This window comes from Fusarium poae, chromosome 3, assembly GCF_019609905.1.
Source record: "Fusarium poae strain DAOMC 252244 chromosome 3, whole genome shotgun sequence".
In the NCBI taxonomy this organism is placed as follows: domain Eukaryota; kingdom Fungi; phylum Ascomycota; class Sordariomycetes; order Hypocreales; family Nectriaceae; genus Fusarium; species Fusarium poae.
Window position 1 is genome coordinate 7951149 of NC_058401.1, and position 25584 is coordinate 7976732.

General features: G+C 46.1%; 10 protein-coding genes across 10 annotated transcripts; 3 read left to right on the forward strand and 7 right to left on the reverse strand.

The window, feature by feature from the left end:
- Positions 1-357: 357 nt before the first annotated feature.
- Positions 358-1588, forward strand: FPOAC1_010102 (uncharacterized protein; the record flags this gene model as incomplete). Its single annotated transcript, XM_044854498.1, has 2 exons — positions 358-471; positions 530-1588. The coding sequence occupies 2 exons, from the start codon at positions 358-360 to the stop codon at positions 1586-1588; spliced, it is 1173 nt and encodes a 390-aa protein (XP_044707168.1).
- Positions 1589-2143: 555 nt separating this feature from the next.
- FPOAC1_010103 (uncharacterized protein) lies at positions 2144-3184 on the reverse strand (the record flags this gene model as incomplete). Its single annotated transcript, XM_044854499.1, has 4 exons — positions 2144-2550; positions 2600-2708; positions 2760-3030; positions 3129-3184. 4 exons carry the CDS (start codon positions 3182-3184, stop codon positions 2144-2146), a joined length of 843 nt encoding a protein of 280 aa, XP_044707169.1.
- A 390-nt stretch (positions 3185-3574) lies between these two features.
- FPOAC1_010104 (uncharacterized protein) lies at positions 3575-4923 on the reverse strand (the record flags this gene model as incomplete). Its single annotated transcript, XM_044854500.1, has 4 exons — positions 3575-3782; positions 3832-4002; positions 4051-4266; positions 4319-4923. The coding sequence occupies 4 exons, from the start codon at positions 4921-4923 to the stop codon at positions 3575-3577; spliced, it is 1200 nt and encodes a 399-aa protein (XP_044707170.1).
- Positions 4924-5473: 550 nt separating this feature from the next.
- On the reverse strand, positions 5474-7717 carry FPOAC1_010105 (uncharacterized protein; the record flags this gene model as incomplete). The annotated part of the gene is made up of 1 exon (XM_044854501.1): positions 5474-7717. One exon carries the CDS (start codon positions 7715-7717, stop codon positions 5474-5476), a length of 2244 nt encoding a protein of 747 aa, XP_044707171.1.
- A 992-nt stretch (positions 7718-8709) lies between these two features.
- Positions 8710-9981, reverse strand: FPOAC1_010106 (uncharacterized protein; the record flags this gene model as incomplete). The annotated part of the gene is made up of 1 exon (XM_044854502.1): positions 8710-9981. The coding sequence occupies one exon, from the start codon at positions 9979-9981 to the stop codon at positions 8710-8712; it is 1272 nt and encodes a 423-aa protein (XP_044707172.1).
- Positions 9982-10754: 773 nt separating this feature from the next.
- Positions 10755-12635, reverse strand: FPOAC1_010107 (uncharacterized protein; the record flags this gene model as incomplete). The annotated part of the gene is made up of 1 exon (XM_044854503.1): positions 10755-12635. One exon carries the CDS (start codon positions 12633-12635, stop codon positions 10755-10757), a length of 1881 nt encoding a protein of 626 aa, XP_044707173.1.
- Positions 12636-13109: 474 nt separating this feature from the next.
- Positions 13110-13922, reverse strand: FPOAC1_010108 (uncharacterized protein; the record flags this gene model as incomplete). Its single annotated transcript, XM_044854504.1, has 1 exon — positions 13110-13922. One exon carries the CDS (start codon positions 13920-13922, stop codon positions 13110-13112), a length of 813 nt encoding a protein of 270 aa, XP_044707174.1.
- Positions 13923-14280: 358 nt separating this feature from the next.
- On the reverse strand, positions 14281-19097 carry FPOAC1_010109 (uncharacterized protein; the record flags this gene model as incomplete). The annotated part of the gene is made up of 11 exons (XM_044854505.1): positions 14281-14707; positions 14757-15220; positions 15272-15885; positions 15932-16244; positions 16289-16631; positions 16681-17276; positions 17322-17565; positions 17618-17961; positions 18015-18466; positions 18511-18593; positions 18649-19097. 11 exons carry the CDS (start codon positions 19095-19097, stop codon positions 14281-14283), a joined length of 4329 nt encoding a protein of 1442 aa, XP_044707175.1.
- Positions 19098-19679: 582 nt separating this feature from the next.
- Positions 19680-22265, forward strand: FPOAC1_010110 (uncharacterized protein; the record flags this gene model as incomplete). The annotated part of the gene is made up of 11 exons (XM_044854506.1): positions 19680-19776; positions 19822-19850; positions 19902-19956; positions 20005-20090; positions 20142-20267; positions 20355-20370; positions 20419-20628; positions 20685-21151; positions 21204-21676; positions 21730-22081; positions 22128-22265. The coding sequence occupies 11 exons, from the start codon at positions 19680-19682 to the stop codon at positions 22263-22265; spliced, it is 2049 nt and encodes a 682-aa protein (XP_044707176.1).
- A 1423-nt stretch (positions 22266-23688) lies between these two features.
- Positions 23689-24459, forward strand: FPOAC1_010111 (uncharacterized protein; the record flags this gene model as incomplete). Its single annotated transcript, XM_044854507.1, has 2 exons — positions 23689-24048; positions 24103-24459. The coding sequence occupies 2 exons, from the start codon at positions 23689-23691 to the stop codon at positions 24457-24459; spliced, it is 717 nt and encodes a 238-aa protein (XP_044707177.1).
- Positions 24460-25584: the final 1125 nt, after the last annotated feature.

Sequence of the window (25584 nt, forward strand, 5' to 3'; positions counted from 1 at the left end):
GCGATCCTGATATGCGCTTCGCTCAGTCAGACTCGGCATTCTCAAGTGCGGCGATAACGCTCGAGTGGGCGAAGCACTTCAACCGATGCTCGTGGGAGAAATCTGCTACTGTACAGAAACGTCAGCTTGATTTTTGAAGAGTGGTTTGGGTGTAATGAGCACCTTCAGGATACAAATAACCGCTTGGTTACTCACGATATGCCTCCCGCGGCGAGGCCTGATGATGAGGCTGTATGGCGGCTGCTCGTTATCGACGGCTTCACAGGCCACGGCTCATTCGAATTACGAGAATATATGATAAAGTTCAATATTCTCGTAGCATTTCTTCCGCCTCATTCAACGCATATACTCCAGCCAATGGATGTAGGCGTATTTCAATTCCTGAAGGAAGCGCATCAGAAGAAGCTTCGTGAGGCGTTGCGGAAGGGAAATCTTACCTTTGGCCGGCGTGCCTTTGCAGGAGCTTTTCAGGTATGTGCCTTCTTAATCAGCCTTCACCGAAAAAGGCCCCTTTTCTCACCAAAATCAGGAGATCTTTAATGAAGGCTTCACTGCCGCTCACATCATCTCGGGCTTCCAAAAAACGGGCATCTACCCTCCCACAGACCGACCTGCCATAGAATATCTTCTCAGGAAGCAGCTCAAGAAGAAGAAGACCTTCACGCCTGCTCATTTCTCACTTCTTCCCTCAGATATGCGATTTCACGCCGCTTCCAGCACCGCCGAGACCATCGGCGAGCGATATCACGATATCCTCAGTTCTCCTACGCTCGCAGGGCTCCGGCACATTCGCAACATCGTTCATGAAGCTGTGGTGCTTGAGGATGTTATCAAAAAGTACGTGGATGATCGAAGAACTCGCATCGAAAAGCGGTATCACGAGAGAAAGCGAGGCCGCCGCGCAAAGACTGTCTCTGACCTTATTCCTACAGTATCGCTGCAAGATCTGCGAGATCAACAAGAGGAGGCTATCGCCGACGATAAGAAGAAGCAACATAAGCAGGGTATACGATTCACACGATCTGTCATCATCAAGGAGATGAACCGCCTCAAGGATGAGTGGCGAGAGAATAAAGAAGTTATCGTCAACGGCATACCAAAGAGGCTGCAGTTCAAGCAGTGGTTGGAGCACACAGGGAAGCAATATGACTATTTATCTATGGATACACAGCGTTCACAAATGACTCAAGCACTGAAAGAAGAGACTGACGGCTATATGATAGATACACAACTCCCTGATGATGTGCGTGAAGCTATCCGCAAGGCACAGTATGCCGCGAAGCCCCTCAGCGCCGTTGATCTCACCGGCCTCCCTCACAGTGATGATACGGTCACTTTCAACCTCACACAAGCACACGAGCACGAGGAAATGGATGAAGAAGACGAGATTCTTCCTGTAATTGAAGTCGCCGGCGGCAGCGAAGTCGAGATGCCCTCATCGCCGCCCTGTGCACCTGACTCTGAGTCATCACTACCTACACTTCCCTCAACTCCTTGTCCCTATCAACACCACACGCAGCTTCATGAGTCACTTCGTGATATCATCAGGGGAATAAGAACGGCACAAGAAGATAGCCTTATTGGCTAAGAAAACAGATATACGGCACATTTTGGCAGGGAAGCTGTTTCCCTTGCCAGAGCATCACCAGAGCCGTCGCAGTCATTTCTCCCACTCTGAAATAGCCAATAAATCAATAGAAGCTTCAAACTACGCCTTTTCATCAGTTTGAGCCTATTTTGACAAGATTTGAGTGTCATTTGATTGAAAAAAATGGTATTTTGGTGCAAATCACGCCAAGTGGGCATCTTCCGGGATGTCTCACACTTTTCGCCTTGTCTCATACTTTTGTGGCCAACTAAGCTTGCTTAGTTGGCACCCCCTCCCGGCTAGCCAACGAGTAGCATATTGGGGTCGAAGTTAGCATAGAAGCTTTGAGTTTAATAGGAAATATCTACAGGGTTAGAATCCTAGTTTAATGATAAATTGTTCAAGACATCTATTGTACTTTCAAGTGATTATTATAATTAATCCGACTGTTGAGAATTCCCTTTATTACCGTGATACGTGTCATCTTGAGCGATCCATCCCAAATAAAAGTAATAGGTGAGATATCCTTCCAGCCAAGTCCATGTTGATATCTAATTAACTTTTAGAAGACCACGATCGAGATTTAAAATGAGAGAAGAAACCTTTCTTTTTCTCCTTCTTCTCATCTTCATGTCTCTCCATCTCCCTCTCTGTATCAAGCTGAGTCGTGTTTTGGTTCATGACATCCTGTGCCAAGTTGACTGTATCCGACCTTCCTGGTCCTGCTTCCGGTCCGTGCTCTATTTGCTGCTGGTGATGTTCCTCTGTTTCTTCACCTTCGAACAAATCTTTAATCTTTCCTGGACCAAAGACTCTCTCGTAAACGGCTAGGGTTGTGCCGAACTCTTTGTTCACACCAACCTTGATCGCATCGAGAAGCTGCAGCACGTATGTTTGGCAGTTGTTGGTGATGAGGTTGTATGTGGGCTGCCTTTCCCTAATGCTTTGAATTACGGACTCGCCTGGTTGTAGTCTTAGTATGGATGAGGCTATGGTAGATTGGCAACTCACCAGCTCTTCTGAGTGCATCATCATTAAATCGCGTCTCTCCAACTGGAAACGTACGCCACTCCTCCCGATCGACCTTTGCATTCGTGTAAATGACATCAAAGTTTTCATCCTTTTAGTAGTGTAAGTTTGTGATAGGGTTAGTGACTGATAAAATACTTACCATCCACAGCTGATGAGCATAGTCACCAACCAAGACTGCCCAATGTTGTGTCGGGTCCGGATATTTGTTAATCTTTTCAGTAATCATTTTACCCAATCCAGTCTCTTCAGCGAACCACTTCCCTGCGAAACCACCAACTGGATGCCAACCAACTTCAACTGGTCGAGGTGGTCCATGGACAACGGGTTGCGTCACAGGGACCACATTTGGTTGACCCCCAAGACCCACCGCATGCTTCAAAGCGAGTTCTCCCTTGTTCAAGTTCTTTTTCCTACTTTGATGTCAGTGCCAAGGGTCCAGTCCAGCACGGGAAGGATGCGAAGCCGTCAGCCGAACTGACGTCAACAACAATAGAGAAATAGCGCATACATGAATTCTCCCACCTTGTCCCTCTTTCGTTCTTTTTCCTCTTCCGAATCACCCATAACGCCTGAAAAATGAAAACGATCACTGGAACAACAGAGGAAGGGTATCTTGAATAGCTGATGGTGAATGAGTTGGAAAGAAAGACAAGCTGAGATTTAGTGAGGCCTCGCGCGTCAGCTTAGCTTGGCTGATTCACGTGAGGCTGTGCATTTACTTGGCACTTAACCAAGCGGCAGCCACTTACCGATTAACCCAATCAACATCGAGATTTTGTATCACAAAAGTTGGCTATCTACCTAGGCTAGTCTATGTCTACCAAGGTGGTCGCATTAAATCGGGGCATGAAAAACATGATTATGTATTTATTCATAGGTAATGAATGCGACAAAGATTGTGTATATAACATGGATCAGATTATTTGAATAGATGGAGAGATTGTCCAATAGCTATCAAATCATGAATAGGACGAAAGCTGGCACAAGATAGTTGTAAACCCCAACAGAAAAATAACTTCCAGAGTTTCCCTGCTCAGTCGAGTTGCTGCCAGAAGTTGAAGTCGGTGACTGTTCATTCGATGTCGCACTGGGAGTCTCATCCGTCGTACTACCAGTGCTATTATTACTGGGTTTACCTCCCTCCTCAATGACAGAATCAAGGCTAAAAAGGTCAGTGAAATCTGATTCAATAATGTAATAAAATGACTCACATATGAATAAGACCGTTGTTAGTAAGAATGTTTGCTTCAATAACCTTGGCATTGTTAAAGAAGATGTCGTTCCCTCGAATACTAACCCGGACTTCGGTGTTGTTCAGAGTCCCAACGACCTGTCCATCTCGAAGATAGTTGGAATATGTAACTTCGTTCAAGGTGTGAGCACTGTTGGGTATGTCAGTAAGTATAATGGATTGATTTCAAATAACCTACAGCAATGCTCCAGCCAAGTCTGACTTGGAGAGTTTAATGTCTGGGCTTCCTGCATTCTTGAAAGCTTGAGTCGAAGGCGCCAGACATGTCACATTCCGAGATGTATCAAGAGCAGGCCAGAGTTGCGCTTTGATCAGAGCGCTATTCAGGGTAACAAGTCGCGTATCGTTAATGGTGTGAACAGTGTTGGAGCAAGACCTGGGAGGAGAAAGAACTCTGAAAGGCATGTCAGGTCAGCATCAATAGGTCAAATACACTTAATACTTACTTGTCAACAATTTGGAATGAGTTGGTATTATTAGTGCCCCAAGAACCATCAACTGCAGTCATTTTGACGTCCTGGGCCAAACCAGCTCGTAGAATAATATTCGGTCCTCCAAGATCATCATCAGCTCGCTTGTTTCGACCTTGCCTTGAAGCAAAAACAACTTGACCATCAGAGCCTTTTCCGAATTGGCTTTCAATTTGAGGTCCTGCACTTCTGTTGTTGAATTGTGAATTTTGTAGTAGAGTAGGAACTGACAATCCTCGTGGGTCATCAAAATCGGAGGAAGTCAGTGAGGCTGACAGAATGTGATATGAAAAGAAGACTTGTAGTTCTGTCTGATTGAGCTCTGTTACATCAGAGACGCTGGAAGTTTTCAGATAACTCTCGATGGCATTATTGGTAGGGATCAGAACAGTGACATTGTTATCTTTTTCAGATAGAGAAGTGATGAGAGCTTGGGGAGCAGAGCTGAGTAGGGATCGGAACAAAGAGAGAGACGAGTAGTTGGAGATTACTCCAGCCAAGTCTTCAGGAAGGGTTTGGGCAATGGCGACCGTTGAAAAGGCCAAGGTCGTGATAGCCTGTACACAGATAAATCCTCGCATTGTGGTCTGACGCAGTCGAGATGAGATCAAGTTGGAAGACTACCAAAGATCCTCAAGGGAGACAGGGCCACCTATTATAACAACTCTGTCACAATCCCGTGCAACCATTCCACTAGGTCCAGTGTAGCTGAGAGCCCGACAGACTAGTTGGAGTCAGCATTGGAAAACCAATAAGCAATGGCATAAACAAGCCACAAGGGCGGAAAAGATGCGGGGAATGGCGCAGGATTCAGACAAAAACGCCCAGCTGAAAAGTAGTTAAAGGTCCAATTGCTCTAGTACAAGGTCCAGCCCACTTCTAAAAATCGTGGCTACTTTAGAACGCTTGAAAAGTAGGACAGGAATCGAGATATTGGGATTGAGGTATGTGGCGTGATACAAAGACGCTATTCTACGAGTAACTCCGTACTGCAACGGAAGCGCTAATCACTGTGGAATAGTGAATATCACCACTGAAACTTATTAAAATAATGTCTCCTTTACATCTTGAAAAGTATGGTTAAGCGCCAGGAAGAGCAGTGGATTTATAAGAGTCAGTAGATGTCCTAATCTAGGCAATTTCAAATTCACCACTCTTTCCAGTAAACCCAACAATGCGTCCAGTGAGAGGCTGCTTGCTGTCTCCAGTATAACTTAATCTGTAAGTTCCAGCTTGAACATCTTTAGCATCCTTCCAACCTGTTTCCCAAGAAATCTGAACTTCACTAGATCCAAGGAGACCATCAAGTCTCTTCCATTCAAAGACAAGATCCCAATCCTCATCCGATCGAACTTGAGTCCACTTGGTGCCGTCCTTTTTCTCAACGGCTGCATAGGTAGATTCGAGGTGCAAGTTGTTACGTGGATTGGCACCCACGAATGTAGCAGTGATGGTCTCTCCAATGTTGAACTTTGACTTGGCTACATCCTTGACGATGTCACCGAATTTAGTACCGGACTTGGGGTTATCGTAGACAACACCGGTGACGAGAGAGAGCGAGTTCTTGCGGTTATCTGGGGCCGCTGGACCTGTTGGAGGCTTCTTAGCACCGTCTTCCCCGAGGAGATAACCAAGATACGTCGAGGTTAAGTTGATGTAAGCATCGAGACTGTGTCTTCCGTGGACTGTAGATGCACCTTCATAGCGCTGTGCATCATACTCTTCGGGCGTCGTAACATAATGGGCGTAGGTATTACCGGGCCCACCAGCTACAACCACAGGCTTGACTCCATTTCCAAGGCCGCCTCTACCTTCAATCTCGTTACTGATACTCTCACGCCAGCGTCGTGAAGACATGGTTGTGAGTTCAGGTGCAGAAACGATGATGAAGAAGTTACCAACACGCAACATTTGAACGTCAACGATATTGGGAGCCCAAGCATAAGGCAAAGTGATCTCGCCGGCGTCAATAAGAATTGGCTTTGGTGACTGGCATGCGACTTGCTCTTTGGTAGGATTGCGTAGAAACTTGGATACTATGGCCCAAAGTGGGCTAGCATCTGGTGATCCAGAGTCTCCCTGCTTGAAGTCAAAGTATCCAGGACCATCAGTTGTTCCAGCTGCAAATGAGTAGCCAAATGCTGCTGAGCATGTCTTGGCTGACTTTCCATTAGGGAGTGTGAAAGTGTAGTCGGACATGTCGTGGAATGAGTGGTAACCCAAAACACTGTTTCCGGACACCGCATCGCCACTCCCATCTTTCATCTGATCATAGAGTTTAATCGCTTGATCAAAGACTCTTCGACCAATCTCCCAGCAAGATTTAGTACCACCGTCATCTAATCCCCAAAAGGGGCCTCGACCGTGGCAGGTTTCTGTTTTACCACCGCATGTTGAATCCTTGAAATCGCATTGCTTTCCTGAACCATCTTCGCACCAGGCACCTTCAACATTGGGAGTTGTATCTGCAACAGCAGCCTGTGAGAATCCCGCGACGAAATCATCCGCAGCTCCTTCAGTGCCCTGGACAGCCTTTTCGAGCAGATATGCGCTGACGCCTTTATTGTCACCCGAGACAAGAGTGTTGTTCATGTGAAGGCTTGTACCATGGACCGAGTGCCAGGTCAAAACTCCAGTGACCTTCTTGTCTTGTTCTCGAGTAAACATAAGCATAGTTAACTCTTTGTCAACCTCATCCTTGTATTTCTGCCTCTCGGATGCCGGGTTCTGCTGATAGGCATACAGACTTCTGTTGATGCTGACATCGTCTATGCGTATCTTGCCGACGCTGAGACGACCTTTGGAGAGTTTCTCGTGCGCTCTCTTGATTGATAGAACCGCGCCATCGACGATAGCTTGGTAAGACTGCTGGTTCATACCCAAAGCGGATATTTGAGGCATGAGATAGTTGTTCCAGCCTGCTGGGCCAGCATGAGAGTGCGTTCCAGTAATAGCCACGTTATCAGATGTGTAGACAGCGTAGTCAGATCCAAGAGCTGCAATCCCCTCAAGAATGCCTCTTCGAACGGCCGTGTCACCGGACTGGGCATCAAGAACCAGGTAAACAAATCTTTCATCAGGTTTAGCTGGGTTTCCGATAATAAAGGCACGCGAGTAGAGCCTTTGACGCAAGCCAGTTCCTGTCTGGGATAGCTCGGCGTATCCCATTAGGTTCAACTCGACTACAGGGCCCGTGATGTCTGCTTTGCCAACTCCGAGAGAGTACACATCGTCAGCTCGTTTGGAGAGACGATTATGTACATCCCCGGGCAATTGGCTAATTGTCAAAGATGTTGCATATTGAATAAGTAAGGCACCCAAGGTTAGGTACAACAATAGAGTCTGAACAAACTTGGAAGAATTTGCAGTGAGCATTGTTACTACTCAAGACTCGAGGGCGAGTCATGAACTGAGTTGAACTGATATAATCCTACGAAAGAGCTTTAACACTGTGTATTTATAGCTATATCTCTCATTGCTCATCATGTGGCCATAGGTTGTCCCCAGCAGTCCCATTGCATTTCAGCTCAACGATAACAACAAAGATTATAAGACCTATTGGCTTCAATCCACGGATCTATTTACCGAAACGAGCTAATATGATTCATCCCGGTCTAATTATTGATCGCTGCTACGTGGGAAATATATCGTCTGCAATATGATAGCAATTGCGGGGTTGCAATAAGTCTATTTGAGGAGATATGCCGATAGAATCAATTCGTACCGACTATAAAACCAAGGCACAAGTAAGTGTTTCCGCATCTGGGACATCCTGTGCAGCCGGTACGTTGCAGCTATGGTCTAGATAGGAAGCTCGGTTGAACACTGCAGTGGTGGGTGAGTGCTACCGTAAGTCATGCCGATGGTACCACTTGGGTATAGTCGGAAGCAACCCTGTCCATATACATTTGTATATGCGTTTCTTCGCAGGCTCGTCGTTTGAATTTCCTGGTAAATTTGTGTTCAGAAGTAGGGATGTCGTACTATCTCAATGTACTTAATCTATCAACACCGCTTGTCGCGAATGTTACTGTGAAAGGGCTAGTACAAGGAAAGGGATTTACCACATGCATGTGATAGCGCATATTAAATTTCTTCCTTCATCTGTTTTCATTACACCGATAATTCAACATCTACATGTATAGAAAATCTACAAAAACGTTCAATCTTATTCTAGCCAATTACTTGAGGCAAATTTAGTATGTGAACACTATTACCCTGCATTTCAATTCACAAAACAGTTTGGGTGCTACGGTGAGACAAAAGCTGGACTGTGGCAAAAATTATAATTATCAAGTATTGAAACTTGGTACAAGAAGTAGTATGTAATTCTGAGATAGAAGATAGGTCACTGTTTTGTGTTATACTTAATAAAAGTCAGGCCAAGTTGGGGTGGTTCCGTCACAAGAAAAACGGACGAGGTACTTGTTATCAGCACCGTCACCGTTAACGATAATCTTGCCGCCAGGAGCCTGGACCTCAGCGATAAAGTTCAGCTCACCCTGAGCATTGGCCCACAGAAGACGGAAGGGAGTGTAAGTGCCAGCCTCAAGATCAATGTTGAAAGATCGGGAAGTGCCACCAGGGTAATCCTGCTCGAGATCGGCGTTTCCACGTGTCCACGAGTTGATAGCCTTGTCACCGAACCAGACAAGTGTGATCTCGTCAGAGTTGGGGACGGTAACCTTGTAAGTACCGGACTCGGGAGCGTAGAGGAAACCGCGGTGGTTGACGGCCTTGTATTGGTACATCTGGCTGGGGCTGTCCTCGTAGATTTTGAAAGGCTTAGTCCAGTCAGTGTTGGGCTGGATACCGATACGTTCGGTGATGCCTTGGTAGGTAGGGGTGGCATCGTGGAAGTAGGTGGCGTCGAAAGATGTGAAGCGGGGAGGGTCAGAGTTGTAGAACTGGTGGGTGTAGATAGCATAGTCCATGCCACCGTTGTCACAAGATTGGTCGGCAGTAGGAGCAGCAGTCTCGGTGGTAGTCTGGGTGGCCGATGTCTCAATCTCAGTGGAAGTAGCCTCAGTAGTGGTCTCGACAGTAGTAGTATCGGCAGTAGTAGTATCGGCAGTAGTAGTATCGGCAGTAGTAGTATCGGCAGTAGTAGTATCGGCAGTAGTAGTATCGGCAGCAGTGGTCTGGGTGGCAATGGTTTCGGCAGCACTAGTCTCGACAGTAGCAGTCTCAACAGCAGTCGTTTCGGCGGCACTGGTATCAGCAGCAGTGGTCTCGACGGAAGTAGCCTCGGTAGTTGTCTCGACAGCAGTGGTATCGACAGCACTGGTCTGTGTGGCAGATGTCTCAACCTCGACAGAAGTGGTACCAGTCTCAGCTGTGGTCTCTGTAGCACTGGTCTCGACAGAGCTAGTCTCTTGAATCACAACAGTGGCGAGAGTAGAGCTCTCAACATACGTGCTGGACTCATATCCAGTCTCACTCTCAGAGACAGTGGAAGACTCTGCACTTGTAGAAACACCAGAGACAGGATCAAGGGTAGCGGTAACAACGGTCGGTTCAGCCGATGTGGTGGAAACGACGTCTACAGATGAGACAGTAGTCTGGGGAAGAGGTTTGCAAGGTCCAGCGACAGCAAGGTTGGCAAATGCCAAGCCCGCAAAGGTAATGATCGACTGCATGGTAAAGGAATGAATAGTAAAGAGTGACTAAAAATAAAAGAATGGATGGAAGATCTCAGCGGAGTGCAGATCATGCGGGTGGAGCTCATTATATAAAAGACGGCAGCAACATGAGTTACTTTAACTGTACAAGTCCAACGCTGACTCGCTTCACCATGGTTAAGTTGAGTGTTATTTAATTGCGATTCCCATGTCCTCGCATGTTTGCTTCCTAACAAAGTTGACTATACGCAATTGGGTAAAATCATGGTTGCCGATGTAAACTATCGACGCCCTTGGTGTGATAATGTGCGCCGCTGATGGCTCGTTCCTCGTATAGCAATAGTTAAATGGTAATAAACCTGAAACATGTTTTCTGCGGCTGAGTTGAATTATGCCCTGTGGCGTTGAGTCTAGACGATAAAACTATCTTTTAGGTCTGCATTAGAACAGCTTGGGGAAATGAGACGCCTTTTTGAACGTTATGCTTGAACTTTTCAGTGCGAGCTAAAAAATGGCTAACCTCAAGAAGAAGAAGCTGAAAATATTAGTCTAAAAATCAGTTGATGTTATTGGTTAGCCCCTGCAGCGATTCGTCGTAGGGCAGGCTAGCATGATTTTAATTAAAATGCTTAGACTGGTGGATATTACAATTATAGCTTGCCATAACCATCCCCTGATAAACTCGTCGAAAGCAGACTCAATAATTTATTTCCAATTTGATCTTATCGCGTAGCAGAGTGATTTATCTTATCGTTTTCAGTATACCGCTCCCGGACGCTTCCTCAAGCTACTTATTGTAGGTCTAACATCTTGACGTTATACTCAGTCGCATTCCCCAAGTGATATTGTTCGAATGACTGATGATATCGTTCCAGTACTTCCTCAGGTAGATATGCTCCGTTTGTTTCCCATTTCGAAACCTGGCCGATGATCCTCCAATCCGTACCTGCGTCATTCGATCTTATCAAGAAGGGAGTAGAAAGACCTTGGAAAACGCAAATCTTATCTCCGATGACTGCCATGTTAGTATCGTGAAGTAGCCTTCCTCCTGTTCCATCTTGTAAGACGAAATTACTGCAACCAACCAAGGCTTTTTGAATGATTGGGTCTGTCACCATACCAAATGCACCCTGTAACTGTTCTTCAGTACCATATCTCGTACCAAGAGACGAGATGGGCTGATGATGGACCATACAAGTATATGCCAGCATAATCCGTTGCACAATTGCAGGATTTTGTTCCAATTGTGTATCGGTATATATGCTTGAAAAGTGGTATTTGAGCCACTCAGTCATAACCGACATGCGAGTGACTCTCCGTATCGCTGCAGCCGGTGCGATGATAGATTCGTCGAATCGTAAAAATGCTGACGTTGGTATAATGCCAGAATCTGTATCTGGAGTAACAGGACTGCTGGTTGAGATACACACACCAAGTATGATTGCAGGCAATGTAAGAATCTTTCTATTTGGTGCCATTCGAAAGAAACTTGCACGACTAGGCGCGAGATTTGCCTTTGCCATCCAGTTCTCTCGGAGATCGGGAGTCCAAGAGGGCACGTCTGTAAAGCAGCCTGCTGTGCCTAGGTTCAAGACCCGGACATCTTTCGTTTGTTCGAGGATAAACACCACGAAATCGTAGCAAAGTCTCTCAAAAGACTTTGTATAATCCGGTTGAAGAGCTCGTGGTAAGGGATCACAAGCCAAAAGACCAAGTAGTGCATACAAACGGTCATGAGGAACAGTCGCCTCCAACTCGGTCGCTTCATTCAACAGCTTCAAGATGTCAATCGCGCACTGCTTTTGTTGAGCGACCAAGTCTTTCTTTTGTTCTTGATCAGTTTCGCTTCTGTTCTGCAAAATCTTCTTGTACGCTAATTCGATAGCTTTGAACCTGACAGGGTTCTCCGTCATGAATGAATAAAGAAGTTGTCCATCCTCTGACGGATTGAGCATCAGAACCCAAGTCTTGAAAAAAATGTCGTACCCAAATTCATGCTGTCCGCAAAGCAATATAGGCGCTTTCTGTGCCAGAACAGCCTCTTGAAGAATCCAGATTCGTCGAAACCATGGGCGGTGACCAATTGATCTCAATGCCTTTCGAACCAACTCAACTTCAGCCGCAGGTTCAGCACCTGACTTCCCAAGCTTCAGAAATGATGCGATCCGATTGTCTTCGATATGATCTTGGTCAACCGATGATACAAAATTAATCAACTTCTCTGCTAATTTGCAGACTGGCATCTCCTCCTCGTCGTCAACCGGGCCTAGCCATGCTAGTACGCGCTCGCATTTACCGTAAATCTCTGACATGCGGGGAACTTGGACGGATTTTTCGACTTGATCATTCTGGTTGATGCAGATAGCATCGACCCATAACCATGCACTTGTCGCATTTAGTTCATTCGTGAATATATAGCGCCGATACTCATAGAGAGCATGATAAAGATTCCTTGTGATGCTGAATGGTTGTTCATTGAGGAGAACCGTGGCAGGGTTGTCGGTTGGTCCCCACACATATGACAAAGCCCAGAATCTTTGGTTAGCTGGAGCTTGTACAGTGCGAAGGTCAAGAGAGATCAGTTCTGTGTCGCTGGACTGAACATGGATTAGTCGTATCTCATCTTGTTCAAGGGCTTTGTATGGAAAGGGTCCATCAGGAAATAGGTCCATTGTGGTGTGATGTTTGGTTGAGATATTTACGGATCGAAGGAATGAACCACAGGGTAAGTATCTGACATCACGGATCAGGAATACCATAAGCCGCATTAGACGCAAGTCAATCAAGTGTAAATCTATTGGCCTGAAATCCAGCAAGATATTTCTAAATTAGGTAGACTAGGTAGTATAGAAAAGTCAAATTACATGATTGAGAATTAACATAAGTGCGGGTTACAAATGACAGCATATTAACTTTCTAAAACAATACATACGCCCGGTAGAAATAGAATGTCAAGGGTTGGCCTCAGGGTATCAGAAAAATTGGCCGCTGTAAGCCTAGAAGACGAAATTAGTGGGCCACTTTATGCTCTTTAGACTATAGCTCTTAGACTATTTATTTTTGTAACCTAAGACTTAGGGGGTTATTTTTTCTGCTACCCACTAGGGTTGGTTAGAAATAATATTGTAAAGTAGCAATACAAGAAACTAGAGTTTCACTGGCTCAGCCACCTGGACGTTGCAGGCGCGGTCAAACCACAGGCCAATAGATGTCTGCTTTTCGTAGAACCCAGACTTGAACAGAGACTTTTCAAGAGTATAGCAACCTTGGAAAGAAGGGAAAAAGATGAAAGATCCGCAGTTGGGGTCGCTAGCGCATGACTGCTGGCAGGTCTCGGCTGTATAGAAGCCCGAAACAGCCATAGGCTGGCATTTGCTCTGATTGCACTCTCCATAAGCACCGCAGATGGGGTCAGGCTCGCGCTTCTCAATATCGCAAGCGTTGTCGTACCACTCAACCCGTGGGGAGGATTGTTGGTAGAATCCCGAGTCTTGAGCAATATTGGCGTTGAGGAAGCAATTCCCATTCTGGGTGTCGTATATTATAGACTTGCAATTGGCGTCGGCGCGGCAAATATCTTGACATTCTCCAAGATAGAGTGCAGAGTTCGAGGCGATGCGACTTCTGCAGCCATCGCTAGCAGGAGAGCATGTACCATGTTGACCACAGACGGGATCAGCTGGTGCTGCAGTGGTCGTGGTGGACGAATCGGAAGTGGTAGATGACGGCTCGAGGAATTGAGAGGTGGTGGTGATGGCAAGGGTAGATGTCTCAGCTGTTGTGAAAGTCTCCGCCATGGTTGATGTTTCGGTCGCAATGCTCGAAGCACCAGAAGCGACAGTGCTCGAGATGGGTTGACCCTCGGTAGACAATGATGATCTAGGTTTGCAAGCACCAGCATAGACACTTTCAAAAAAGCAAGCAGCCAAAGCTACAGTAATAATCTTAGCTTGGACCATGATGTCAAAAGATGTTGAAGGCCTACAATGACAAACGAAAAAGAGAGGAAATAAAAAAGGAGGAGCAGGAAAAGAAGATTTGAGAGCCACTAGGTTAAATAAACTCTTCTCTTGGCTGCGGAAATGTCGGTAACAATGCCAAGCGGAAAATTAAATAGTGGTTGAACTATTGAGAGCTGAAGTGAACTATTGACTCTCGACAGTGGATGCTATACCGCTACCAGTTTGGTGTCGCGGGTCCAAGCAAGCTACTCTCAGGCAACCCCTGACTAACTAAGTAACTAACCCCTGTTCCAACCAAAGGTCTGATCTAAGCTATAAGGGGATTAAACATTCAACACGAGATCCTCTGAATATCCTACTTCCTCCAAAATCTAAGCTTCAAGTTTGTCTTGGGGACTCTGATAAGCCAATAAGCAGTTAAAGCAGCCACGATGTCAAAGATAATAAAAGCCCAGATTAGTCCAAAGTTCCTCCACCTTTCGTCGTAGTTGATGGTGAGCGTAGCGAGGTACGAGTCCGTCGACGCAATCGGACAGTACAGACAAGTCTGGCTCGCTTCAGGGTTTTGTAATGAGCCTCCGGCCATTTCCACAAATGGCCCAGCATATTCCTCACAAGTGAGATTCGTTGGTGCTTGGAACTGCAGGAACTCAATGTCGGAGCATTGAACTTGTTGCTTTCCTATGCCATCTGAGACAATGGCACCGATAATGTAGGTCATGGGAGAAAGGCGATACATAAAGGTCCAGAATCCGGGAAGTTTCGAGTATGGAACAAGAACACTGAGAATTGTTAGATATTAACTAGTCAAGTCATAAAAGTAAAACTCACCCAGCGAAAACAAGTGTCATCATGAAAAGCAGCAATGAAAGTGTCGCGCCAACCTCGGCAGTCGGTGCTCCGGCGACACACATATGTGCAAAGGTACCTTCATACACCATAACCGCCCAGACGAGGAGAAACATCAAAGCACCACGTTCATCCTGAGTATCTGTTGCGCGTCCATTCTTATACATACCGACAAGGAAATAGAATGGCAAGTAAAGTGCCAGAGACGCTACAGAGTTCCACATCATTTCGACAACGGTATTGGCCAATACAAGGTTGTACCATGCATACGTTTTTGATGATCTCTCTCGACCTTCATAAAGTGTTCTCTGAGCGACAAACCCGGGCATGGTCTGGTAAACGAGGAACGCGAAAATAACGAGTAGCATAAAGATTGAGAACAACTGGTTCTGGAGTCCTTGTAGTGATAGAGGCGAGTTCTGAAATGAGAGGCCGATGAAAAGACTCTTCATGCAATCAGTAAGTATGTACCATATTCAAAAAAGTGTGAGACTAACCGTGATCAAACAAAGTAGCAACTTGGCATATATGTAAGTGGGTGTTCGGTAATATTGTTCGGCGACACGCCTGGTGCAAGTCAAAAACTGCTTCATAAACGGTGCAGCGTAAGGAGTATCATGATCGTTGGAATCACCAACTTGGTTTGGGTGCGTCAAAACGGCCAATTCCTTTTGCACAGAGTCATACTGTGGACTGGTTTTCCAAGTATCGGCCCAGTCACGATCTGTGTGAGCGCCAGGTGCAGCACCAATAACATGAAGCATCCATTCAGCTGGGTTCTCATCCGATCGGCATGGCGTGGCACCGAAGCTCTGAAAATACTGAGTCATGACAGCAGCGTTCTCACCTACATCGCCAAAATAGACGGTCTTTCCACCCTTTGCAAGTAAGAGGAGACGATCAAATTGCTGAAAAATGAGAGCAGATGGTTGATGAATGGTACAAAGAATTGCCTGGCCATGATTCGCCAGTTTCTTGATGAGAGTGACTATCGACCAGGCTGTCTGGCTGTCAAGACCAGATGTTGGTTCATCGAGAAAGATGAGGACGTCTGGTTTGGCGGCAAGCTCTACACCAATCGACAGCCGCTTTCTCTGCTCCACATTGAGACCTGAAATGTTAGCCAATATCTTGTATAATAGTGCCATAACACATACCGTTTCCATGAACTCCAACAACTGCATTTGCGTACAGGTCCATTTCTAGCAAGCTGATGACCTCCTCCACATACCGATATTTCTCCTCTTTCGAAAGCGACGAGGGCTGCCTAAGAACGGCACTAAATCGAAGCGCCTCTCTCACTGTTGATGTTTCAAGATGGATATCCTGCTGCTGTACGTAGCCGGTAGTTCTCTGGAATGACTTGCCCCGCGGAAGTCCGTTGACAAGTATGTCGCCAGTGATAACGCCCATGGTAATGCGATCTGCCAGTGTGTCGAGCAGTGTCGTCTTGCCAGCTCCAGTGGCTCCCTGTACCTGTTAGAAATACCTTTGTTATTCGGACGGCTACTTACCATTAGAGCAGTGATCTTTCCTGGCTGTACCCAACCATTTACCCCGTCGAGGATACGTCGTGTCTGTCCCTTAACCTTGATGTCGTAGCAGAGATCCTTCCAGCAGAAAGTGGCAGGGCTGGGAGTCATGTCGGTTTTCGCGTCGAAAATATCATGGTTGTCGCTTCGGTGGGTTGGGATATCAGATTTTGCGGCCTCTTCATCCACTCCTGTACGACGACCCTTACTAGCTTTGCGAAAGACGAGAACTTCACCCTTGGAGGGATTGGATGAAAAGAACTCTGCCGCAACGAGGTACGTGCAAGTGAAGAAAATGATGAAGCCGATTAGGATACCGTAGTTTCTATTGAGTTAGCCAAGACCTAGAATGACGGTCTAATCCGTAAACACACCTCCAGATATGAGCATCATAATACTTGTAGACATTTCCAATATAGAAGTCACCATCAACAAAATCCTGCCCTGGAGCAGCGCCGGTAACAGAGCACGCTTGCTGCGTCGGCTCAACACCTTCGTACCCAGGACCAGACGGTATCATCGTCTGACAATGGAATGTCCTTCCCGAGAACTCGTTGGCGACCAGGGACTCGTAAGAATAGGCGATTGGATTGACATAGTTGATCCATCTGAGCCAGCCTTTCATGTTTCGAATCGGCAAAACAAACCCAGCATAGATGACGAGACCAATGATGAAAATGGTGGCAGGAACTAATGCTTGGTGGATCGTCTTTGAAGATTGGCCAATGGTTCGCAGGATCATAGACATGGTGAGAGTGGTTGTGAAACCAAAGAGCAAAAAGATAAAGAAAGATGAGGCATCGCGACGGAGGTTGGCCATGAAGTAAAGAGGAATGTTGAACGCGAGGGTTGAGATAATCTTGGACGGCAGATCGCAGAAGACGGAAGAGACTGCTTCGGACAATGGTCGATATAAAGCGTATCTCGCATGCTTCTCTACAATCGGTCGCTGACTGTAAAGTGCGAGTATCTACAAAACATTAGACGAGTCCAGATAAAATGTGTAGTGACGTACCTCTAGAGCACTGCTCAAGCCGTTGAACAAAATGGCAAAGAAAAGAACTGAACATCGACTATTCATACTTTCGGCACTGCTGGGTAAGTCGAAGTAGACACTTCCGAGAACAAGAGACATGAAGAAGTTTCCCAAGATGGTAGCTATAAAGAAAGTCTTGTCACCGAGAAGTCTCTTGACTCCTCTACCAATGCACAACCGGATCTGCATGGGCACGGAAATAGTAAAAGGGCTGTTGTCGGACCTTGATAAAAAGTTAGCTTGGTGGGAAGTGATGATAATGGAAACTCGCGTACATGAACCGAGCTTTCTGTGTTCTTCTAATATCTTTCAGATTCTCCACACGCTTTCCATCGAGAGGATATTTAAGCTGAAAAGCTGCTATGTCTTGGAGTAGCGCCTCTCGTTGTTGACTCATCCTCCACTGATCGGCAAAGTCGTCAGGGCCGCGAGGAACAAGATGTTCATAGCCAGGGCGTATGATGCGTTCGACTGGGTTTGTCAACGATGTCAAGAAGTCGGCGGTTGTCTGTCGTGGAGGACATTCGAAGCCCATGTCGGTAAAGTATCTAGTCGCGTAGCTTGTTGGACCAAAGTAGATCTGTCGACCCTCGTACAGTAAAAGGACTTTGTCAAATTCCTGCAATAACAGTTAGCAATTGAGAACGTTTCGACATTGCACTATCCACGCACATCATAAGCGGCTTGACTAGCTTGATAGAGGGCAACAATTGCACTAGCACCACCAAGCTCAGTGCCAAGTCGAAGCTTCTTGACGAACTCGAGAGCGGTAGCACTGTCTAAACCTCGAGTGCTGTTATCCCAACATTGCGTAGTACTCTGAACGAGAGTGGCTTCTGCGATGCTGACTCGCTTTCTCTCACCTCCACTGACACCTCTGACATAGTCATCTCCTACCCTCGTGTCGATAGTGTTGAGGATACCGAACATGGCCATGACAGCATCTCGGAGATGCTCGGCGTAGACTTTGCGCGATATGTTGGCAACTCGCTCTTGAGGCGTACGGGCTAATGCGGCGAATAACAGCGTATCGCCTACTGTCAGTTGAGGGAAGTGTATGTCTGTCTCGGCTTGGTAGATGACCTCTCCCCGAAAGTTCTTGTGCATGAGATCGAAAGGGATTCCTGGAGAGTTAGTTGATGAGAGACAACAGAGTGGATTGAGTTACCCTGGTAGTTGAATTCAGAAGACTTGTCCATATGCAAGCCATGGGTATGCCCTGCGATAGTTTTGAGTAGAGTCGAAACACCACTATATCATTTGTTAGACATAAACAAAGAGTCGGTTATTGTGACTGATAACCTACCTTCCTGGACGGCCCAACACAAGCAGTAGCTCCCCACTTTCGACCAGCCCATCAAAATCATTGATGATGTTTATCTTCTGCTTCCGATTAGCAAACCAATCGAACGCACCGAGAGGACCTCTCCAGGCAACGTTGAGTACGTCTTTCTGATAGTCCGTTGGGTCACCAAACCCATGAACACTCAGCCCTCGCCAAGAAACACCAGCAGTGTGACGGGGATACTTCTCTACATCCTGAGAAAAGGCGTGAAGCATAGACTTAACCCAATACTCGGGAGAGAAGTCAGGCGACTTGGGATCCAATCGGGCATCTTTGGCAAGGAAAGGGTTGATGTTGGCCGATAAAGCCGAGTAAGTGCGTGTGAGAGAGAATCTTCGAGCTAGCTGAGCCATGGGCCCAGTGGTTTCGTCCACCGAAGTGCCATTCTCACTGTTTGAAGGGATAGACATGGCTGGATTATTAGGCACGGCAGAGTCAAAGGTGGAAGTTGAAGATAAACGAGTGATGTAGCAGTGTTTGATCGATAATGGGTGGTATGGACTAACCTAACATACCTTTATACAAACAGCTATTAATCCCGTCCAAGTCCCCTTAATTATGAGCCGTGCCAACCTCCAATTCCTCAAACGTCATCTTCCATGCCGCTTTCCAATTTTCAACGGCGTTGAAGACATGATCACAATATCCATGATGCCTGCCTCAGGGTATCAGAAAAATTGGCCGCTGTAAGTAAGAGACGAAATTAATAGGCCACTTTATGCCCCTTAGACTATGGCTCTTAGACTATTTAGTTTTGTAACCTAAGACTTAGGAGGTCATTTTTTCTGCTACCCACTAGGCCTGTCTACCCTCGATTCCGATCCTAGTCTTTACAGGGATAAGTGAGGCGCAATTAGTCAACACTAAACCCAATAAGGAATGTCGGCGCCGTAGTTTTTCTCCTGACAGGTTTTGTCTATATCCTTAAAGAAACGCCGTCTCCAGCTTCGGGAATTGTCAATTTGTTATCTCTTTAGCTGCGGGTTTTCAACATGTCACAAACTCCGACTCAAACTCAACGCCGACTCCGTGGCCCTCAAAAATCTAAAGCATGTGATTCTTGCAAAAGCAGAAAGATCCGATGTTCCGGTAAGATCGACAACCATGTGACTTGTATTTTCTGATTGTTAGCAGGTTATCCTCCGCCTTGTTCAAGTTGCAACGTATGTACTGGTCCCGATCTGCAATGCGACGTTGAGGCTGATGTGCATTAGGAACGGAAAGATGCCTGTCACTTTGGACATCGCAAGATTCCACTGAGAAAAAATGGTATACCTCTATAAATCCTGGCTTCAATCCCATCTGACATTATACCAGTCAATAAATCTTTAATCTTGGGCAATACCACAGGTTCCGCTTCTACTGAGCCCCCAACGCCGGTCTTGCCATCAGAAAGATCTCCAGTGAGTACTGTTCTAGTGAGCAATTTTAGACAATGTTACTCAAACGACCAGACGAACCAATGTCGCGACAACAAGGAAATTTTGCAATTTACAGAAGGCGATATCTTCATCGATCGTATCCTTTTTGGGATGCCTTCAAATGATTTGGCAGGTAAAGAGCAACGTTTTTCTCTCAAGGTAAGTCGCCAGACGTCTCTTATAGCTCATGGACCCATGGTCGCTATGTAACTGCATTGCATAGTTTCACTACTAACTATTGAACAGGGTATCGGCTTACTTAGTACGTGAAATTGCATCATGCTCAAACTCAACTTTAACATTTTCTTAGGCGGTACCTCAAGGGTCACATTCTTCTCTGACAGCAGACTGGAAACTCTTTCTGCAAAACTTCAAAACAACAAGGTTGATGATCTGATGCGCAGGATCTCATCAATTATCAAAAACAAAGTGAAGCCGACAAGTAGCATATCTGCTGTTTACAGTCTTGAACAAGGTCTTCCATTGCTCGACCACGCAACAGCAGCAAAGTATATAATGAGTGAGTGCATCAAAACTACATATTATACCACCTCGGCCTGATTATTTCTTGTCTAGTCTACTATGAGCGAGTTCATCCTCTGTTTCCTTTTCTGGACCGCGAATGTTTTGATACAACCGTCGCTACAGGCAATCTCAACAGTATCTTTAGTAACGACTCAGCATTCTCTGCGCTTTATCACTCAGTCCTGGCTTTGGGTTGCTTGCACGATGGCGGTGGTAGTTTTGAACCTGGTAAAGGCAAAGCTTGGGAATTGTTCTCTGTGGCGTCGCCTCTCCTTCCTGATATAGTGAAATCTGGAAAGTCGTTGGTAGCTCTCCAAGCTATGACTGCTGCTGCGGTATATGCACTAGGCATTCCATGTCTCTCCATCGAGGAGAAGATCATGACTGATGCAGCTCGCATGGCCCAAGATCTGGCACCTTTACTTTCCAAAGGTCCTTTTGCCAAATCTTTTCATCGTGTATTCTGGGTCATGTATGCAATAGAGAAGATGTCTAGCTTCCACTTTGGACGGAGTTCGGTACGTTGCTTCATCTCAAGCTTGACATTGAGATTTTCGCTCACCATCCCAGGTTTTCATCGACGCCAATATCGTAACACCCTTGCCTCATGTGCCGGAATCCAACTTTGGAAACTTCAATTGGGCTCTGGCAATTGCCCGACATTGCCGCTTATTGTCACGGGCATTGACGACATTATTTTCCCCAGGTATTTGTGGCAGGGGACCGAACTATTTTCTTAGCACCTTGAGTCAACTTGAACAGGATCTTGAGCAATGGCGAATGTCTATTTCAGAAGACCTTCGACCTGCGCCTTCTCACAAGCCCCATTTGTATCGTCGACCAGTCAAAGGCTCGATAGCGATTTGGGTCAATTATCTGTACTACAGCTTCAAACTCATTCTTTTAAGAAGTAGACTGCAGATTAATGGGGACCCTGAGAACGACCTGACAAAGCCATCGTACAGAGAACTGCTCATAGAGATTTCTCGATCCATTCTTGAGATTACTACATATATTGACGTGGAGCCCTCCACACCCCTATGGTTGGTCTTTTCGACTGTTAATGACACCAGAATTAATTTAACCTTCCGCTCAGGATCTTGGCAGGTATTCCGATCTGTGCTCTTTTCGTTCTTTTTGATCACGTCATAAGCGACCCCAAATCGCCTGATACAAGAAGCAATCTCGCACTTCTCGATATTGCAGGAGGGCATTTTAGCCGGATCGAGTTTGCGAGTGGAGGATCACTGCCAGGGTCTCTTATCAGCGAGTTTACATATATCGCACGGGAGTACATCAACCAGTTGACATCACGAGGTATACTGAAAGAATCGCAAAACGCTCTTCGACCGAATGATGGAAGCTTCTCTGCGTTGGGAACCACCGAAGCCACTAGTATTCCTACACTCGCCACTCCCAATACTGGACAGGTAGCAAGATCTCTCACTGTATGTTTTCGCGTCGCGTTTCCCTACCACTCTAATCAGCTTCTAGCCTCCTATACCCCAGGCCATGATCCCAGATACAGCGTCTTTGATTTCACCTTTGTACGCACCAATCGAGACATTGTGGGATCAAGAGAATGATTCATTCTTTGGAATTGATGTAATGGATATATTCAGTAATCTGTAACAAATTTGTATTGTAATATTGAGCGACATTGATGACGAGGTATTACTACTTACCGTAATGACATGATTTTATAGTGACTGCGTTCCATCTAATGATAAGCGACAGAGAAACCGGCTTTATGGATGTTGTTATTGAAATCTATTAATAATCTGTTTGGTCTGCATTACATGTCTACTCTAGGATACTCTAGAACGAGTGGTGTCGTCACATGGTAGAAGCTTCAGATCAAAATGCTGTCTCGACTTCTCTCACGGCTCTCAGATTGACCTGCATTTTGTGTCTATACTCCAGTCAAGAGGTTACCTTAGGTCAGAGGTATTACTTGGATACACGAAAGTGCAAAGCTCATTCAACCTCTCTATATGTAGATAGTCCCATTGTAGCCACTGATAATGGTGGTCTGTTGATGGTGTTTTGATCCCAGTGGCTACCCTGCACGTCGACAGTGGAACTCGCTTATCTTATCAGCATCTGGTTTATCCCCGGACGCTCATTCACATCGATTTACGCTCCAGCAATTATCATAAATGCCACAAGCCACTACGTGTGTTTTTTGGAATTCCATGTGACAGATACGTATCTCGAAGATTTGAACCTCGGACAGATTCCATCTGAGCCGCTGAAGGTTACGGCAACCCACTGGTTTGATCTGAGCGATATCAAGGGACGAAGGGGCGTTTTAGACAACATCCGCGGTTTGGTAGGAATGGCCGTTGATAATTAGCTGTGATTCTTCTACTGGTTGCTTACCTCTTGAGTCTCCCTGTTGGAGTATAAGTTTAACCTTATATATAGCAATCAGCTATACAGTGTCATTAAACGGTAACTTACCTCCTATCAAAGAAGTCATGAGTTCTCACTTACTTTTATAGTAATATGCAATTCCTTTCCATACCTACACAATTGATATTGAGATAGATTCCAGCTAGGTAGCCAGTACCGTGCGCTCACTTACAGCAGCGCGTCAGCGGGCAAGTGTAGATAAGATAAGCGAGGCCAGGTGAACCAAATCATCTAAGTCAACCAATCCTAGATAGCGGGGAGACGTAAATCCAGCCCCGCCAAATGAATGGAATGTCGCGTCATTCAGTTCAGTCGCGTGTGCCAAACCAAATCATTATCGCACATGCGATATGTGTGAGCGATGGAGGAGCGGACACCGATAACAAAGTCTCTGCATAGACTTTGCGTCGAGAACGGGCGCTTCCATGTCCACCCTCTTTTCTGGACTTCCAAACACCTCCAAGTCCTTCACTGCCAGTTCAATCACGTCGACTCTGCCTCGCCCTCCTTCGCCCTCCCACCATCGCCACCGCTCTCGCCAAACAGCGACACCGATCCCGATCGCTACCTTGCACGAATTGTTCCGATGCTGATAGATAGCCAATTTCTGAAAACAAAGTTCGCCGCATTCAGCAAATTGATGCGTGCTCATGGCATCATCAACGCCAGCACTCGACCCCAATTCGTCTACAACAAACTCAACCTCCAAGTACCAGAGTGCGATGTCTTCACGTTAAGCGACGCATACAACCTCCAGGTGCGGCCGATCGTCGGAAACTTTTGCTACGATGAACTCGTGAGGAAGCGAGAGCGAGCCATCAAGCCCAGACGCCATCCCGTGCCTGGCTCCTCCAATCTTCCCGCCGAGAGACTCTACCAGCGCCGATTGCGAAACTTAACTCCCGCCCTATGGTTTGAGGACCCCTACTTGGTCTGCGTTATGATCTCTTTAGCTCAACTCCAATGGAAGGCTCAGAAGGGGATGGGAGAAGACTATTTCGTACGCCAGACCTTGCTCCCTCGTTCCTTATTTCGCTGACACTTACTTGCCCAGGTCCGATTATGTGTGACAAGCACCTCCGATACCACAAACGCACATGTCTTCCAGGCCGACATCCCCCCGAAATTCCTCCGCGCGCTTGACAATCCGGCCGAAGACATGGATAATCTTGTCTGGCCAGCGATCCAACATATTCAGGTCCCATTCGAACCGCACGCGAGCTTCTCGGAGCGAGTCGCTGGACAATTGCTCGCTGGTCTCAAGACACAGGCCCCGGAGGAAACATCACGGGGAGAGAAGCGCAAGCGTGATGAAATGGAAATTGAGAACGAGACAAAGAGCGTCAAGGCTTGGGATGGCGTTGTATCGCTGGCTAATGGCGTTCAAAAACAGTGTTTCTTATTGTGTTGATTTTTAATGTATACTTCGGGACTTACGCCTCGAAAAGCACCAAACAAAAGCTGGCTAATGGCTGATGGATTGTCGCATCTAGCGCAATTGACCTCAGTATCCTCACCCAGCTGTCTGGGCAACCCTCCAACATCCAATACACCCGCAGGCGATGCCTACGAACTATGACCTAGCCCGACCGACACAGGGCCAGGCATTACAAACGCACCAGAGCATTAAAACATAATTCGTACAGAGCGGCAGTAAGTTCATCACCGGAGAGATCACATCCATACCAAAGCTGATCGATCTGCAGACACAAGTAATGTATCCGTTCATATCACCACTCAGTCTACGTTGCTACATATTCTTCTCCGCATCCAGAGCTCCGCCATCTCGTGCAATGCGCGCCATTGTGGACTTTTGATAAAGACTGAGAATGAAGCGATAATGTTTATAGTAGCACGTTCGATAAGGATTAGTAATTTGCATGCATATCATGCTATATCCAAATTGACATGAGATGATCACAAGTTGACTGAGTCCATAGTTGAGCGACTCCTGGACTTCACGTCATGCAAGTAACCTAACGCACCATCTGACCGGAGATCGGTGATAGAACACAATAAATCTCATAACCCCAGTCCACAACCGCAAGATTGCAGTGTGGTGTGTAATGTAATATGTACTCCATCACGATATCAAAAAGCTTCCACCTTGCCATGAGGCCACCGTGTATGCTCATAGACATTGAGAAAGTATCTCCTTCATCACAGGGCCTTGACCAAACCTTCATATTACCAATACATGTGTGATAAATATTATCTGTATAGGTCAATAAGATCTATTATATGAAGATGTCCGAGGCGTAAGTCCCGAAGTATACATTAAAAATCAACTCATAAAAAAAATACAGTTTTTGAACCTAGATGCTGATAAAGGTCCGGGTCAATAAGATCAGACAGATCACTTGCTAAATTAAGTAGTCTGTCGTAGAATGAACTTATTTGTACTGGCAGCAATGTATGGATTGGAGAACTACCCCATGTTAAATTACTTGTATAGTCAAATTCCTCATTAATTGGACATTGTAGCAAATAATTGGGAACCGCTTTTCACATCTGGAATTTGCTGGGTGAGCATCAA